The sequence below is a fragment of the Cherax quadricarinatus genome, chromosome 66 (genome assembly GCF_038502225.1).
Source record: "Cherax quadricarinatus isolate ZL_2023a chromosome 66, ASM3850222v1, whole genome shotgun sequence".
NCBI lineage: Eukaryota > Metazoa > Arthropoda > Malacostraca > Decapoda > Parastacidae > Cherax > Cherax quadricarinatus.
The window spans coordinates 19,926,052-19,942,203 of NC_091357.1; the positions used below are offsets into that span (position 1 = coordinate 19,926,052).

General features: G+C 39.7%; 1 protein-coding gene across 10 annotated transcripts in view; it reads left to right on the forward strand.

The window, feature by feature from the left end:
* Positions 1-14,409, forward strand: part of LOC128704061 (uncharacterized) — a 20,539-nt gene extending 6,130 nt beyond the window's left edge. For 9 of the 10 annotated variants that reach the window (XM_053799046.2, XM_070099177.1, XM_053799044.2 and 6 more), the window contains 4 exons: positions 1-779; positions 8,155-8,399; positions 9,930-10,613; positions 12,298-14,409. The exon at positions 1-779 is cut by the window's left edge and continues 125 nt beyond it. In XM_053799046.2, coding sequence (XP_053655021.1) covers positions 1-779; positions 8,155-8,399; positions 9,930-10,613; positions 12,298-12,822 — 2,233 coding nt within the window. In that variant the 3' untranslated portion in view covers positions 12,823-14,409. The remainder of the gene's footprint in view (positions 780-8,154; positions 8,400-9,929; positions 10,614-12,297) is intronic. The other variant, XM_053799053.2, reaches the window with a different exon arrangement.
* The last annotated feature ends 1,743 nt before the right edge of the window (positions 14,410-16,152 follow it).

Genomic DNA, 16,152 nt, shown 5'->3' on the forward strand with positions numbered 1-16,152 from the left:
CTACCAGGCAACATTGAGTGGCAAGAAGAAAGAAACTGACAACGGACCAACAAAATTTCTGGAAGAGTTACACTGTGAGTGCTGCAGTAAACATCCTGTCTCTGATATGTCGGTGAAAGTGTCACAGACAGATAATGCAGGATCACTTCCAAGCTCTCATACCACCTCTGGTACCTGTAGTTCAACTGGCAAGAATGAGTCCAGTCTTAGTGCCAGCCCTGCAGGTGATTTTACATCAATTTTTAAATTTCCTACAAATGGCATATCAGAGGTGCCTGGATCAACTCCCTCCATCTCTTCTAGTCATGCACCTCCAGTCGTTAGTACAGTGACTTCTGAGAATACTTTCACAACCATCAGTTCATCCTTCAGCCCTGACATATCAGGAATTTTTAATAATTTCTTTAGTTCCAAGTGTACACTTAAAGATAGTGGTACAAGTACTACTAGTAGTACATTTCCTGCCTCTGTTGTAGCTTCTGCTACTACTGGTGGTGATATATTACCTGTCTCTTCTGTGACTTCCACTACTTGTGCATCACTGGACTTCAGTTCGGCTGCTGCAAATGATAAACAAAAGGCTTTTTCTTTTACTGGAATTAAAAATGGACCAAGGTTAACATTGAGTACTAAAAAAAAAATATCACAAGGCATAACTCCAACATCCAGATCATGCAGTCTGAGTGGCAAAGAAATAACACATTCAAAAGTTGAGTCAGACCTTGAACTTCCTACTGCATTTGGCCGAACAGTGAAGGCAACACAAACTTGGTTTGAAGGTAATTATGCTATGGATAATGTAGTTAGAACATTGTAGATTTTAATATGTATTGCTCTGAGGGATAATATGAAAGCTCAGTGAGATACTTAGTGGGGTTTGAAGCCAAAGGCTTTACATTATTTCAGGGAAATGTTAGGAAAATCATTTGACATTACAATAAATTTTTTTTAATAAATGCATATTATATTGTGCTGGATCTGTTGAAAGATATTTGTTTTGTTGTGTGATTGTGTTCTTATTGTTCTAGAATAGTACACAAATAACCCACACATTGGATAACAAGACTTGTGATGACATTTCAGTCCAACTTGTCAGACCAAAATATCATCATAAGTTTCATTCTCTTGTGTGCAGGTTATTTGTGTATTGTTCCAGTCATGCTGTTGTGCTTCATTATTCTTTGTAGAATAGTTTAGGTTTGTGAGTGTTAGTGTAGTATACTGTACATAACTTTTAGTTATGAAAGCATTAATTGACCTCAGTGGTCAAGGTGCTTTGCAATTCTTACAATTTAGTTCCCATCTCAACCACCAGCTCCATTTTGGATTGGAAACAGTTGAACACTGAGATTTTGGGAGTTATGTCTCAGCTGCTCAAAACATTACACTGAGAATAATTCTAGAGATTGTATTGAAACTCAGGGTAAAATCATCACTGATTCCAGATAATGACATAGCCAGGCATATGAATTTGAACCCAACTTTGGTTCACCGAGTTGTCACGTATGTTTAATTAGTACTCTGAAAATTGTGTTGAAAATGATTGTGTATAATTGTGTTTGCATGTATCAAGCAGTTTGTGATTGCATTGCTGATTTGTAGTTACAGGATTATTATTATTGTTATAGCATTATTGTTATTATTAATAGTAGTATTAGCATTTATTACTACGTATTATATTTATAAAATGCACCAACCTCAATAACAAAAAGTAGAATCTATACTCTGAAGAAAGGGAGAGAATGTTGCAGTCAGAGGGTAGTCTGTTTATATTGTCAGCACACTTCTGGAAAGACTGCAATTGAGTGAATGATGGTGGCAATATCTAGTGTTGTGTGTGTATTCATGTGTTTGTATTAATGCATTTGCACAAGCAGAGGTTGGGATTTAGCTCCTGGGCCTTACCTCTCAACCTTCAATTGACAGGTGTATCCGATTTCTAACCATGTAGTTACTCTATCCACGTAATATGTATGGAGTATGTTTTCACTATCTCTTATTTACTCTTGACTGTATGGAGTCAGATTCCACTACATCTATCTACCTCACACTGCATGAAGTAAGTTTCCACTACCACAGTCTACTCCTGACCATATGTGGAGTATGTTAAGTGAATAATGTGTAGTGTAGATGTTTTAGGATTCATTCATAAGTTGCTTACTTGTGAATTTAAATTTTTAAGCTTGCAGTTCCCACCAAGGTAAGGTGATGTAGAGGAAATGTGCACACTATTCTAAGGAAAGACACACACCAATGTAAAGGAAAGACACACACCAATGTAAAGGAAAGACACACACCAATGTAAAGGAAAGACACACACCAATGTAAAGGAAAGAGACACACACACACCAATGTAAAGGAAAGACACACACACACACCATTGTAAAGGAAAGACACACACCATTGTAAAGGAAAGACACACACCAATGTAAAGGAAAGACACACACACACACCAATGTAAAGGAAAGACACACACACACACCATTGTAAAGGAAAGACACACACCATTGTAAAGGAAAGACACACACCATTGTAAAGGAAAGACACACACCAATGTAAAGGAAAGACACACACCAATGTAAAGGAAAGACACACACCATTGTAAAGGAAAGACACACACCATTGTAAAGGAAAGACACACACCAATGTAAAGGAAAGAGACACACACACACCATTGTAAAGGAAAGACACACACCATTGTAAAGGAAAGACACACACCATTGTAAAGGAAAGAGACACACACACACCATTGTAAAGGAAAGACACACACCATTGTAAAGGAAAGACACACACCATTGTAAAGGAAAGACACACACCATTGTAAAGGAAAGACACACCATTGTAAAGGAAAGACACACACCATTGTAAAGGAAAGACACACACCATTGTAAAGGAAAGACACACACCATTGTAAAGGAAAGACACACCATTGTAAAGGAAAGACACACCATTGTAAAGGAAAGAGACACACACACACCATTGTAAAGGAAAGACACACACCATTGTAAAGGAAAGAGACACACACACACCATTGTAAAGGAAAGACACACACCATTGTAAAGGAAAGACACACCATTGTAAAGGAAAGACACACACCATTGTAAAGGAAAGACACACACCATTGTAAAGGAAAGAGACACACACACACCATTGTAAAGGAAAGACACACACCATTGTAAAGGAAAGAGACACACACACACCATTGTAAAGGAAAGACACACACCATTGTAAAGGAAAGACACACACCATTGTAAAGGAAAGACACACACCATTGTAAAGGAAAGACACACACCATTGTAAAGGAAAGACACACACCATTGTAAAGGACAGACACACACCATTGTAAAGGAAAGACACACACCATTTTATGGAATCTGAAATTTAGCTTTACAGTTTCCGGCATTTTAATAATGTTGGTGTACATATAGTAAGGTTAGAGGATTAGTGGTAAGTTGTCATCATGATAATTATGCCCAGTTTTATTGAAACTGTTATACTGATCCAAACTTAGTCATGCACAAAAGTGGATAACTCAGTTCTTCTGATGGATTAAGGAATCTGTGGGCTACAATATAGGAAGATCTAGGGTTGCAGATCATTACTTGAGAAAGATCAATATGATATTTGCCTGCAATTATTAGGTTACATTGAGTGTGTTTTTGAGCAGTTAGATTTTGACATTTTTATTGAGATTAGGTATGTTTACACTGCAGTATTTGCAATTCCGATTTTTATCAAAGTTCTGTCAACAAACCGAGACAATTTTTTTTTTTCAACAAGTCAGCCGTCTTCCACCGAGGCAGGGTGACCCAAAAAGAAAGAAAATCCCCAAAAAGAAAATACTTTCATCATCATTCAACACTTTCACCTCACTCACACATAATCACTGTTTTTGCAGAGGTGCCCAGAATACAACAGTTTAGAAGTATATACGTATAAATATACACAATATATCCCTCCAAACTGCCAATATCCCGAACCCCTCCTTTAGAGTGCAGGCATTGTACTTCCCATTTCCAGTACTCAAGTCCAGTTATATAAAATAACCGGTTTCCCTGAATCCCTTCACTAAATATTACCCTGCTCACACTCCAACAGCTCGTCAGGTCCCAAATACCATTCGTCTCCATTCACTCCTATCTAACACTCTCATGCACGCTTGCTGGAAGTCCAAACCCCTTGCCCACAACACCTACTTTACCCCCTCCCTCCAACCTTTTCAAGGACGACCTCTACCACGCCTTCCTTCCCCTACAGATTTATACACTCTCCATGTCATTCTACTTTGATCTATTCTCTCTAAATGACCAAACCACCTCAACAAACCCTCTTCAGCCCTCTGACTAATACTTTTATTAACTCCACACCTTCTCCTAATTTCCACACTCTGAATTTTATGCATAATATTTACACCACACATTGCCCTTAGACAGGACATCTCCACTGCCTCCAACCACCTCCTCGCTGCTGCATTTACAACCCAAGCTTCACACCCATATAAGAGTGTTGGTACTACTATACTTTCATACATTCCCTTCTTTACCTCCATAGATAACATTTTTTGCCTCCACATATTCCTCAGTGCACCACTCACCTTTTTTCCTTCATCAATTCTGTGATTAACCTCATCCTTCATAAATCCATCTGCTGACACGTCAACTCCCAAATATCTGAAAACATTCACTTCTTCCATGCTCCTCCTCCCCAATTTGATATCCAATTTTTCTTTATTTAAATCATTTGATACCCTCATCACCTTACTCTTTTCTATGTTCCCTTTCAACTTTCTACCTTTACACACACTCCCAAATTCGTCCACTAACCTTTGCAATTTTTCTTTAGAATCTCCCATAAGCACAGTATCATCAGCAAAAAGTAACTGTGTCACTTCCCATTTTGTATTTAATTCCCCATAATTTAATCCCACCCCTCTCTCGAACACCCTAGCATTTACTTCTTTTACAATCCCATCTATAAATATATTAAACAACCATGGTGACATTACACATCCTTGTCTAAGACCTACTTTTACCAGGAAGTAGTCTCCCTCTCTTCTACACACCCTAACCTGAGCCTCACTATCCTCATAAAAACTCTTTACAGCATTTAGTAACTTACCACATATTCCATATACTTGCAACATCTGCCACATTGCTCTCCTATCCACTCTATCATATGCCTTTTCTAAATTCATAAATGCAATAAAAACTTCCCTACCTTTATCTAAATACTGTTCACATATAGGCTTCAATGTAAACACCTGATCTACACATCTCCTACCCACTCGGAAACCTCTTTGCTCATCCGCAATTCTACATTCTGTCTTACCTCTAATTCTTTCAATAATAACCCTACCGTACACTTTTCCTGGTATACTCAGTAAACTTATTCCTCTATAATTTTTACAATCTCTTTTGTTCCCCTTACCTTTATATAAAGGACTATATACTCGCTCTCCGCCAATCCCTAGGTACCTTCCCCTCTTTCATACATTTATTAAACAAAAATACCAACTACTCCAACACTATGTCCCCCCCTGCTTTTAACATTTCTGTCATGATCCCATCAGTTCCAGCTGCTTTACCCCCTTTCATTCTACATAATGCCTCACGCACCTCCCCCACACTCACATCCTGCTCTTCTTCACTCCTAAAAGATGGTATACCTCCCTGGCCAGTGCATGAAATTACCGCCTTGAGACAATATATAATTTAAGGCACACATAAATATGAAAAAGCACCTAAACTACTGGGAACAACTGAAGTCCCTTGATTTGTATTCACTGGAGGGATTAGTACCAAACTTGCACACAAAAATCACTCCATACGAAAGCAAAAGACTCGGCAGGAGATGCAACATTCCCTCAGTGAGAAGCAGGGGGGCCACGAGTACACTAAAGTGACAACACAATAAGTGTCAGGGGCCAAGACTGTTCAGCTGCCTCCCAGCATACATAAGGGGATTACCAACAGACCCCTGGCTGTCTTCAAGAAAGCACTAGACAGGCACCTAGTCAGTACCTGATCTGCCGGGCTGTGGTTCATATGTTTACGTGCAGCCAGCAGTAACAGCCTGGTTGATCAGACCCTGATCCACCACAAGGCCTGGTCTCAGACCGGGTCGCAAGGGGAATTGACTCCCGAAACCCTCTCCAGGTAAACTCCAGGTAAATCTTGTTAACAATCTGAGATAATATATACAGTGGACCCCCGCATACCGTTGGCATCACATAACGTTAAATCCGCATACCGATACATTTTATCGCTAAGGTTTTGCCTCACATACCGCTAAAAAACCCGCTCAACGCTATTCGTCCGAGACGCGTCTAATGTGCGGCCTGAGCCAGCCTCGCATGTTCCGCCGGTGGCATTGTTTACAAGCCAGCCTCCACGGTAACGTCCAAGCATACAATCGGAACATTTCGTATTATTACAGTGTTTTTGGTGATTTTATCTGCAAAATAAGTGACCATGGGCCCCAAGAAAGTTTCTAGTGCCAACCCTGTGGTAAAAAGGGTGAGAAATATTATCGAAATACTGTGGTACCATGGTCAACTGCTGATGCTGCTGCTGCTGTAACACTGTCAGCTGCTGCTGCTGCTGTAGCACCATCAGCTGCTGCTGCTGCTGTACCACCGTCAGCTGCTGCTGCTGCTGTAGTACCGTCTGCTGCTGCTGTAGCACCATCTGCTGCTGCTGTAGCACTGTCAGCTGCTGCTGCTGTAGCACTGTCAGCTGCTGCTGCTGTAGCACTGTCAGCTGCTGCTGCTGTAGCACTGTCAGCTGCTGCTGCTGTAGCACTGTCAGCTGCTGCTGCTGTAGCACTGTCAGCTGCTGCTGCTGTAGCACTGTCAGCTGCTGCTGCACTGTCAGCTGCTGCTGCTGCTGCTGCTGCTGCTGCTGTAGCACTATCAGCTGCTGCTGCTGCTGTAGCACCGTCAGCTGCTGCTGCTGCTGTACCACCGTCAGCTGCTGCAGCTGCTGTAGTACCGTCTGCTGCTGCTGTAACACAGTCTGCTGCTGCTGTAGCACTGTCAGCTGCTGCTGTAGCACTGTCAGCTGCTGCTGCTGCTGCTGCTGCTGCTGTAGCACCATTGTTGGTGTGGCTTATTGAGAATACCAAGAAACAATTAACCCCAGAGGGTTAGCCACCCAGGATAACCCAAAAAAAGTCAGTGTCATCGAAGACTGTCTAACTTATTTCCATTGGGGTCCTTAATCTTGTCTCCCAGGATGCAACCCACACCAGTCGACTAACACCCAGGTGAACAGGGAAAAATGCCTGGAACTAGTGCTCATATTGGTGAGTTTAAAGCCAGCAAAGGTTGGTTTGAGAGATTTAAGAATCGTAGTGGCATACACAGTGTGATAAGGCCTGTTCTGGAAGAAAATGCCAAACAGGACCTACAGTACTCAGGAGGAAAAGGCACGCCCAGGACACAGTGTCTCATCAGTCATTGCTGCATCTTCAATAAAGGTAAGTGTCATTTATTCTTCATTTAGTAGACTAGTACATGCACAATATATATTGTGCATGTATTACTCTACTATTGTGCATGTATCCTTCTCTTTGTGTGTAGGAAAATGTATATTTCATGTGGTAAAATTTTTTTTTTCATACTTTTGGGTGTCTTGCACGGATTAATTTGATTTCCATTATTTCTTATTTGGAAAATTAATTCGCATAACGATAATTTCGCATAACAATGAGCTCTCAGGAACGGATTAATATCGTTATGCGGGAGTCCACTGTATTATAATTCAAGTCTTGTTAACAAACTAGATTATGTTATTATTCGTCTTGTTAACAAACAGAGGTAATACTATATATTTAAATAGTCATCTCTCATTTTTATGAAATTTTATTTTTACATTTTCCATCTTAAGCAAAGTAGATTGAACCATCACTTCCTGTCATGTTAGGTGTACTGTGAATGGCTGTTACTCAGCAATTTTCAACAAAGTACGTCAGCTTTCGTGTGGCCAGCATTAACAGCCTGGTTGATCAGACCCTGATCCACCATGAGACCTGGTCTTAGACTGGGCTGCAGGGGGCATTAATCCCTGAAACCCTCTCCAGGTAAACTCCAGGTAAATTCATCATGTCCTGTAACTTGAAAATTTATTGACATTAATGTTTTTGTTTTAATTACAGAACCTGCCATAGAGACACAAATTTCATGTCCAATATGCTCAGAAATATATATAGCCACAAGTCGGAGTCCAGTTGCACTCCCACAATGTGGACATGCTTTCTGCCGCTCCTGTCTTCAAGGTTTAGAAGAGACAGGTAGCGTGGTCTGTCCCACTTGTGAGAAAACACATTCGGGTGCCAGTGTATCAGATCTTCCCGTTCTGCATCCCATTCTCAGCTTATCAGAAGCTTACAGGAAAGCTAAGGTAAGGAAGAAGTACATTTTGCTCCATGTACGTATTGTAAGCAACTACAGGTGCTACTCGACTTACGATGACTTGACTTATAATATATCAACTTTACGATGGTGCAAAAGCAATTACTTTGGAGATGAAACTTAAGATAATTACCCAGCATAAAGGCGGTAAATCCATAACTTGTATTCATTTACAGCCTCTCCTCACTAAACGATGGAGTCCCGTTCCTAAGACCACGTCGGTAAACAAATTCGTCGCCAAGTGAGGAGCATACTTTAATGGTAGTGCGTTTGTGTCAACCATCTTTGATATTGTTTTAATGTCACCTTTGCACCATTTATAACATTTCTGGTAGATTTTTAAATGTTTATATAGTAGTGTACTGTATATTGTAATAAGCATATACTGGTCAGAGAGCCCGTCATAAGTCCGAGTCATCGGTAAACGAGTACGTCGCTAAGTGAGGAAAGACTGTACTTTTCAATAATAGTATTTAGTTAGTTACAATTCTTTGTTTATTTACTTATTCAGTGACAGTAGTTATTTATTTACTTATTAAGCATATCATTCATACTCGACTTAAGATATTTTTGACTTACGATGGGTTCATCAGAATGTTGAGATTAAGACACATGTGCAACATCTGGGTATCTTTATTGTAGACGTTTCGCCATCCAGTGGCTTTATCAATACAAATTCTAGAACATAACTTGAAGACAGTAGAACTATGTACAGAAGATGAGGTAATCAGTCCCTCAACCTAGGAGTAGGTGCGAAGAGCACCATAGTCGTGGAGATTCAGAATGTAACCCAATCATATTGGTATAAAACTGTGTTTAGCTTGATGTTGTTGCATGCTTACTGGCTCTGCCACCAATCAACCTTAAGTACGGTAGTGTTAACTCCTACTGTAACTTTAAAGTGCAAATACTAACTCACAAGTTTAGATGCAGTTATATACAGTAGTAGAATTTAATTAAACATATTCCATAATTGAAAGAAACTGTATTTTGTTATGTCATGTCATGAAAATATCTTCATGTCCTAGATTTCTTTGCACATCATGTTGTAACTCTCACATGAACTGTCACAAACTGGTCTGACATGTTACAGAGTAATGTGTTATTATTCTTTTCTTTCTTCTCTTGCTCTCTCCACCCTTCTTTCCTTCTCTCTCCACCTTTCTTTCTTTCCCTTTCCCCTTCTTGCTTTCTCAGCCCCTCTTTTCACCCTTCTCTTCCCCATACAGTGGTACCCCGAGTTTCCTACAGCTCCTAACTCAAACAGTTATGTAAGTGTATTATTGTAAGTGCTTTTGCAAGTGTATTTTTGGGGGTCTGAAACAGACTACTCTAATTTACATTATTCCTTATGGGAACAAATTAATTCAGTAATGGCACTCAAACAACCTTCTGGAATGAATTATGGCCAAAACTTGGGGTACCACTGTACTTCCTTATCACCTCCCTCTTCCCCTTACCTCCACATCACCTTCCTCCCCCCCTGTTTCTCTTTAAAAGGTTGGTGAATTTCTTGCAGGATGCTGGCTGTGTACTGGAGAGATGTGAGACCCATGGAGATCAGCTGTGTATATGGTGCAGGGAATGTTCTAAAGCTTTGTGTGGACTCTGTCTTATTGAAACAAATTACCATAAAGATCACAACCTTGAAAGGATCATTGATCCCGGAGACATTGAGAAAAAGATTCAGAAACATGCCAGGATTGTTGTTGAGTTTTCCAAGGAGCAACAGAATAAAGTGCTGACTGAACTGCAAGTCAGCATCAGAAGGGTTGTTGAGCTGTGTTCTCTGAGCAGTGCTATAGAGGATCAAGTGACGACAGTTTCAGAAGTCTTGGAAAATAGGGGAAAGAAGTTGGGAATTAAGCCTTCAATGGAAGCTCTGATTAAACTGGATGACATTCTGCAATCTTTGCACCAAGCAACTGAGTCCCTGAATCAAGAGAGTGACCCGGGGTCACAGGCTGACCAATCAGATTCCCTGAAGGAAGGAAACACCAGCTGTAACGACTTGAGCAGAACTCCAAAAATCAGTGCTAACGATAGTGGAGAGTCTGACAGTGGCGTTAGTAGTCGGGTTCTGGTGCCCAGATGCTGCGGCAAGACTGACGATGGGCGACAGATGGATCTTCAGATAAAAGACAACCAACTTCACTTGTGTGCTTTGAGCAATGCAACACAAGATGCTCCCATTACTGTACAGGTAAAACTGAACTAATGTTGTCTTACAATTATAATTAGTTTGTCAGTTTTAGCCTCCTTTCTGTTTTTGTGTGTTTTTTTTCTTTCTCACTCGTATGTGTTGGAAAGGTAATCCTCAATCTTTCATACATTTTTGTTTCTCAGTGCAAGTAAGTAAATAAGTTGTGTTCACATAGAACACATCAGTAGTTGTGTTCAGGTAGAACACATCAGTAGTTGTGTTCAGGTAGAACACATCAGTAGTTGTGTTCAGGTAGAACACATCAGTAGTTGTGTTCAGGTAGAACACATCAGTAGTTGTGTTCAGGTAGAACACATCAGTAGTTATGTTCAGACAGAACACATTAATAAGTGCTCTGATAGAGCACATCAGTAAACTGTGCTCAGGTAGGAAGCATTAGTAACCGAGCTCTACCCAAACACTGCTGTGTGAACTTAACCTGAATTAATTTAACATGACACTGATATTAAATCCATAAACACCTTGAAAAGCTAATACTACTCTTCTCTTTGAGCATTTTACAGTTGATGGAGAGGTTCATTAATCACAAGACCCTGCAGTACACCTGTCATACAAACATACAATATTTAACCCATTAACCCAAGATAATTTATAATGAATGACTGTCAGTGACTAAACAAGAATGGACAAGAACTTGATCCGTGGTCCATATATACAGCATAGTTTCAGTATTGGGTGTGCTATGTCCAGTGTCCAGTCTATGTCCAGTGTCCCCCGGATCGTGGGGGCATTGACCCCCGAAACCCTCTCCAGGTATATTCCAGGTCTCCAGGTATAGTTTATGTAACTGCAGAATCATGCAGGATAACATTGTATGTGAGACGGATTTTATTTTATATATGTATGTGTATTTTTTTTTTAATTGTAGTATCAGCATGCCTCTGGCAAGACAGTGATGGAGTGAGTGATGATGAAAGTGTTTCTTCTTTTTCAGGTCACCCTGCCTTGATGGGTAGCCACTGATGTGTTAATAAAAAATAAAAAAATGTGTATTTTTCATCAGGAAATGGTATCCTGTTAGTCAAATGATGGCCCATTCAGTACTTCCTTGAATGAGTCTCAACACAGAAGTGGAGGCACTGTCTAGGACCCAGCAGCTGGACTCATAAAGCAAAGACTCATAAACACCACTATAGTCTCTGCCTCTTTTATAGATGTAGTGAGCAGCCCCATCAAGAAGGTGCCTTGATGCTAGTGAAGGGCTCTTGATCTGAAGAACTGGAGCAAGCTTCTCCTCTTTTGGGATCAAATATGTTTGTCTTCCATTCTCCAAGTGCTGTTTACCACTTCCCTATGAATATACTATTACTACTACTAATACAACAATAATGATGATAATAATACTAATACGTACTGTATCCCACCAAGGCAGGGTGGCCCAAGAGGAAAAACAAAAGTTTCTCTTTTTTAATTTAGTAATATATACAGAAGGGGTTACTAGCCCCTTAACACATTGGCCGCTTCCCACTGAGGTAAGGTGACCTGAAAAAGAAAAACTTTCATCATCCCTGTCTTGCCAGAGGCGTGCCGCTACTACAGTTCAAAAACCGCAGCATATCTGAAGTAAGCTTTATTGTTTAAATTAGAATTAGAAATCATCAGACTTGGTAGTCCAAAATGCCACTTTTAAAATGCATAATTTTTTGTTGTTGTCATTCCACAGGTGCCATTTCTGGAACTGTTTATCTCTCAAGATAAACCAGAAGTTTTCTTCGAACTGAGTGTCAATGGTCACTTTCTGGGTCGAGTCTACATTCAACTGTGGGGTCACTTACGCCGTGCCAGGCACTTTCTCTCACTCTGTCTTGGCACTCTTGGACCCTCTTATAAGGGCTCCAAGTTTGATGATGTCTTGAATAAGGACCAGTCAGGAGAAGTCCTAGTCTGCACAAATTATATTGATGAGAATGGTTCGTGCTCAAAAGGGCTTATGGACAATTTAGAGTGGGACGGGGAATACAGACAGCTCCAAAAATCTGGCCAGCTCATTGCAACAGGTGGTGGAAAAGATAAAAAAAATGGTAGTTTTGGAATATGTACAAAAAGCAATTTCTTTAAAACTTTTTCCTGTCCTTTTGGGACAGTGGTGTCTGGGATGGATATCATCCAAGAGGTTGTTCATAATTACCTTGCAAATGACATTATCATCTCCGAGGTTGGTGCAGTTGCTTTGGATAAGTTTGATTAAATAGTTCAGTTCACACAGGTGCAGTTTTCCCAGCCTTTGGGTAAATTTGATGGACATTCCACAAGTTAGAAAAAATTAATATGATGTTAGCTAAGGATAACTACAAAATAATTCTGAATTTTTTTCAGGTGCGGTACACATATTTATCAAAAGTGAAATTATTTTTAGTACCATTGTGCTATTACAGTTTCTCCTGGGTACTGATGTACATGTTCTTTTATATTTTGTTTAGCTGCAGAGGTTATAACCACAGAGACATATATATCTCTCAGTGTATATATTATGAGTGTTGACTTTAATTCCTAATTTAGGGATTAAGGTATCCTTGACTGGTGGGCAGCATTAATGGCCCTCATGTAATGAATATGCTTTTTATCTAATACATCAGTCAAGCAGTCTCCATATAGCTGAGATTAGAGCAGTTTATTTTTAAAAGGAGTTTGGAGGGATATGTATCTTTTTACGTATATGCTTCTAAGCTGTTGTATTCTGAGCACCTCTGCAAAAGCAGTGATTAAGTGTGAGTGTGGTGAAAGTGTTGAATGATGATGAAAGTATTTTCTTTTTGGGGATTTTCTTTCTTTTTGGGTCACCCTGCCTCGGTGGGAGACGGCCGACTTGTTAAAAAAAAAAAGAATAAAATAAGAAATAAAGGAAAATGAGTGTTAATTCTTGCTGCTGGAAAATATATGTAAAGATGTGTAAAGTCAATTTCAGTCTACAAGTTATATGGACTTAATATATCTCATTTATATACATATTCTTTTAACACACTGGCTGTCTCCCACTGAGGAATAGGTTAACCCATAAAGGAAACAATTTTCACCATCATTCATACTATCACTGTCTTGTCAGAGACATGCAGATACAACAGTTTAGATAACCCTCCAAACAGCATATATCCTGACCTCTCCTTCAGAGTGTAAGCACTGTACTTGCCACCTCCAGGATTCAAGTCCTGCTAACCATATTTCATTTTAATTGTTTAGCGCAGTCAATCACAGAACCCACAGCTAGTGAGTTGTAAAACTCACCGGCCAGTACGTTAACCACTCGTTTCTTTTCTTTTTTAACATGGCCATACATTACATATGAACCCCTCCTGTATAAATTACTAAATTTAAAAAGAGAAACTTTTGTTTTTTCTTTTTGGGCCTCCCTGCCTTGGTGGGATACGACTGGTGTATTGAAAGAAGAAAGACATTACATATTGAATATAAAGTATCAGAAACTAAGAATACTTTCTGATAACTGCCACAATGTTCCCAAGTCTATACTACCACTGCACTTTTCTCTCATTTACCCATATTTCACACGTAAGGTTTGTGCCTGGGGATCCACTTCAGAAGTCCACCTCAAACCAATCATCACTCAACACAGGGAAACTATCAGGACCATCACAGACTCTAATTAAAGCAACACACTCTGCTCTGTAATACTGATGCTGACCCAACACTTACTGGTTAATTATGTTTCTTTTCATTGTAGAAAACTTATGTGAGTTTCCTTAAGATTAGTCTATTGGTTTCTGTGATATAAAGGGGGAACAAAATCCCCTGAAAAATAAAACTTTTTAAACACTCTGAACACTTTTTTTTTTTTATGATCAAGTCTGTGAGAATCATTTGACAAGTACTGTAGCCAAAGGAGTGTTTTATATTATTTATTTAACACACTGACTGTCTCCAACTGAGGGAAAAAATTTATGTGTTAGCACTTTAGGTTTAAATCAATGAACTCCAACAAGGGTGAGGTGAGTGTATGTTCCTAGCTATATTACTAGTTTATAAATTAAATAAAGAAACACAATACTGTGACTGGAACAATACACAAGTAACTCGCGTATTAACCAGTTAATGGCCCAAGTTGGACCAAAATATAGTCATAAGTGTCATTCTCCTGTGTGCAGGGCATTTGTGCATACATTTCTTAGATAATACAGTGATTGAAATACATCTGACTTTGTTTTCTTAGGGTCACTCTCATCGAAGACGGATCTTGATGCTGGTAAAAGCCTCTTACGTCACACGGATTGGAGTTATCTCTCTCTCTCTCATTGTCTTACAACTGATTACCTCTCATTCACCTATCGAATGTTACAATGATGTTTTGGTCCTTCCCAGACTATTCTCAAATCAGAACTGAGAGAGTAAGAGGCAGGAAAGGCCTGGTGATTTGTTCTACCCATGGTAATTGTGGCTTTTTATTTTACCTCAACTCCCCTATAGGTATGGCACTTTCCTATGCATATTTTTCTTTCTTTCAACACACCGGCAGTATCCCACCGAGGCAGGGTGGCCCAAAAGGAAAAATGAAAGTTTCTCCTTTTACATTTAGTAATATATACAGGAGAAGAGGTTACTAGCCCCTTGCTCCTGGCATTTTAGTCACCTCTTACAACACGCATGGCTTACAGAGGAAGAATTCTGTTCCACTTCCCCATGGAGATAAGAGAAAATAAACAACAAGAACAAGAACTAGTAAGAAAATATTAGAAAACCCAGAGGGGTGTGTATATATATACTTGTACATGTATGTGTAGTGTGACCTAAGTGTAAGTAGAAGTAGCAAGACGTACCTGAAATCTTGCATGTTTATGAGACAGAAAAATGGACATCAGCAATCCTACCATCCTATGCATATATTACAATTAAATTAGTTTTCTCATAAACCTAACACAATATTTCCCTGTTTTTCAATAAAAAATTGGTATATATATTTGTGTATATATACATATATGAGTAGGTAGTAGGTTGGTAGACAGCAACCACCCAGGGAGGTACTACCGTCCTGTGGTAGTAGGTTGGTAGACAGCAACCACCCAGGGAGGTACTACCGTCCTGTGATAGTAGGTTGGTAGACAGCAACCACCCAGGGAGGTACTACCGTCCTGCCAAGTGAATGTAAAACGAAAGCCTGGAATTGTTTTACGTGATGGTAGGATTGCTGGTGTCCATTTTTCTGTCTCAAAAACATGCAAGATTTCAAGTACGTCTTGCTGCTTCTACTTACACTTAGGTCACACTACACATACATGTACAAGCATATATATATACACCCCTCTGGCTTTTCTTCTATTTTCTTACTAGTTCTTGTTCTTGCTTATTTCCTCTTACCTCCATAGGGAAGTGGAACAGAATTCTTCCTCCGTAAGCCATGCAAGGGGCTAGTAACCCCTTCTCATGTATATATTACTAAATGTAAAAGGAGAAACTTCCATTTTTCCTTTTGGGCCACCCCGCCTCGGTGGGATACGGCCGGTGTGCTGAAAGAAAGAAGAAAGATACATATATGACTTGGAGGGTGCATAAATCTGTAGTGGAGGGGAGG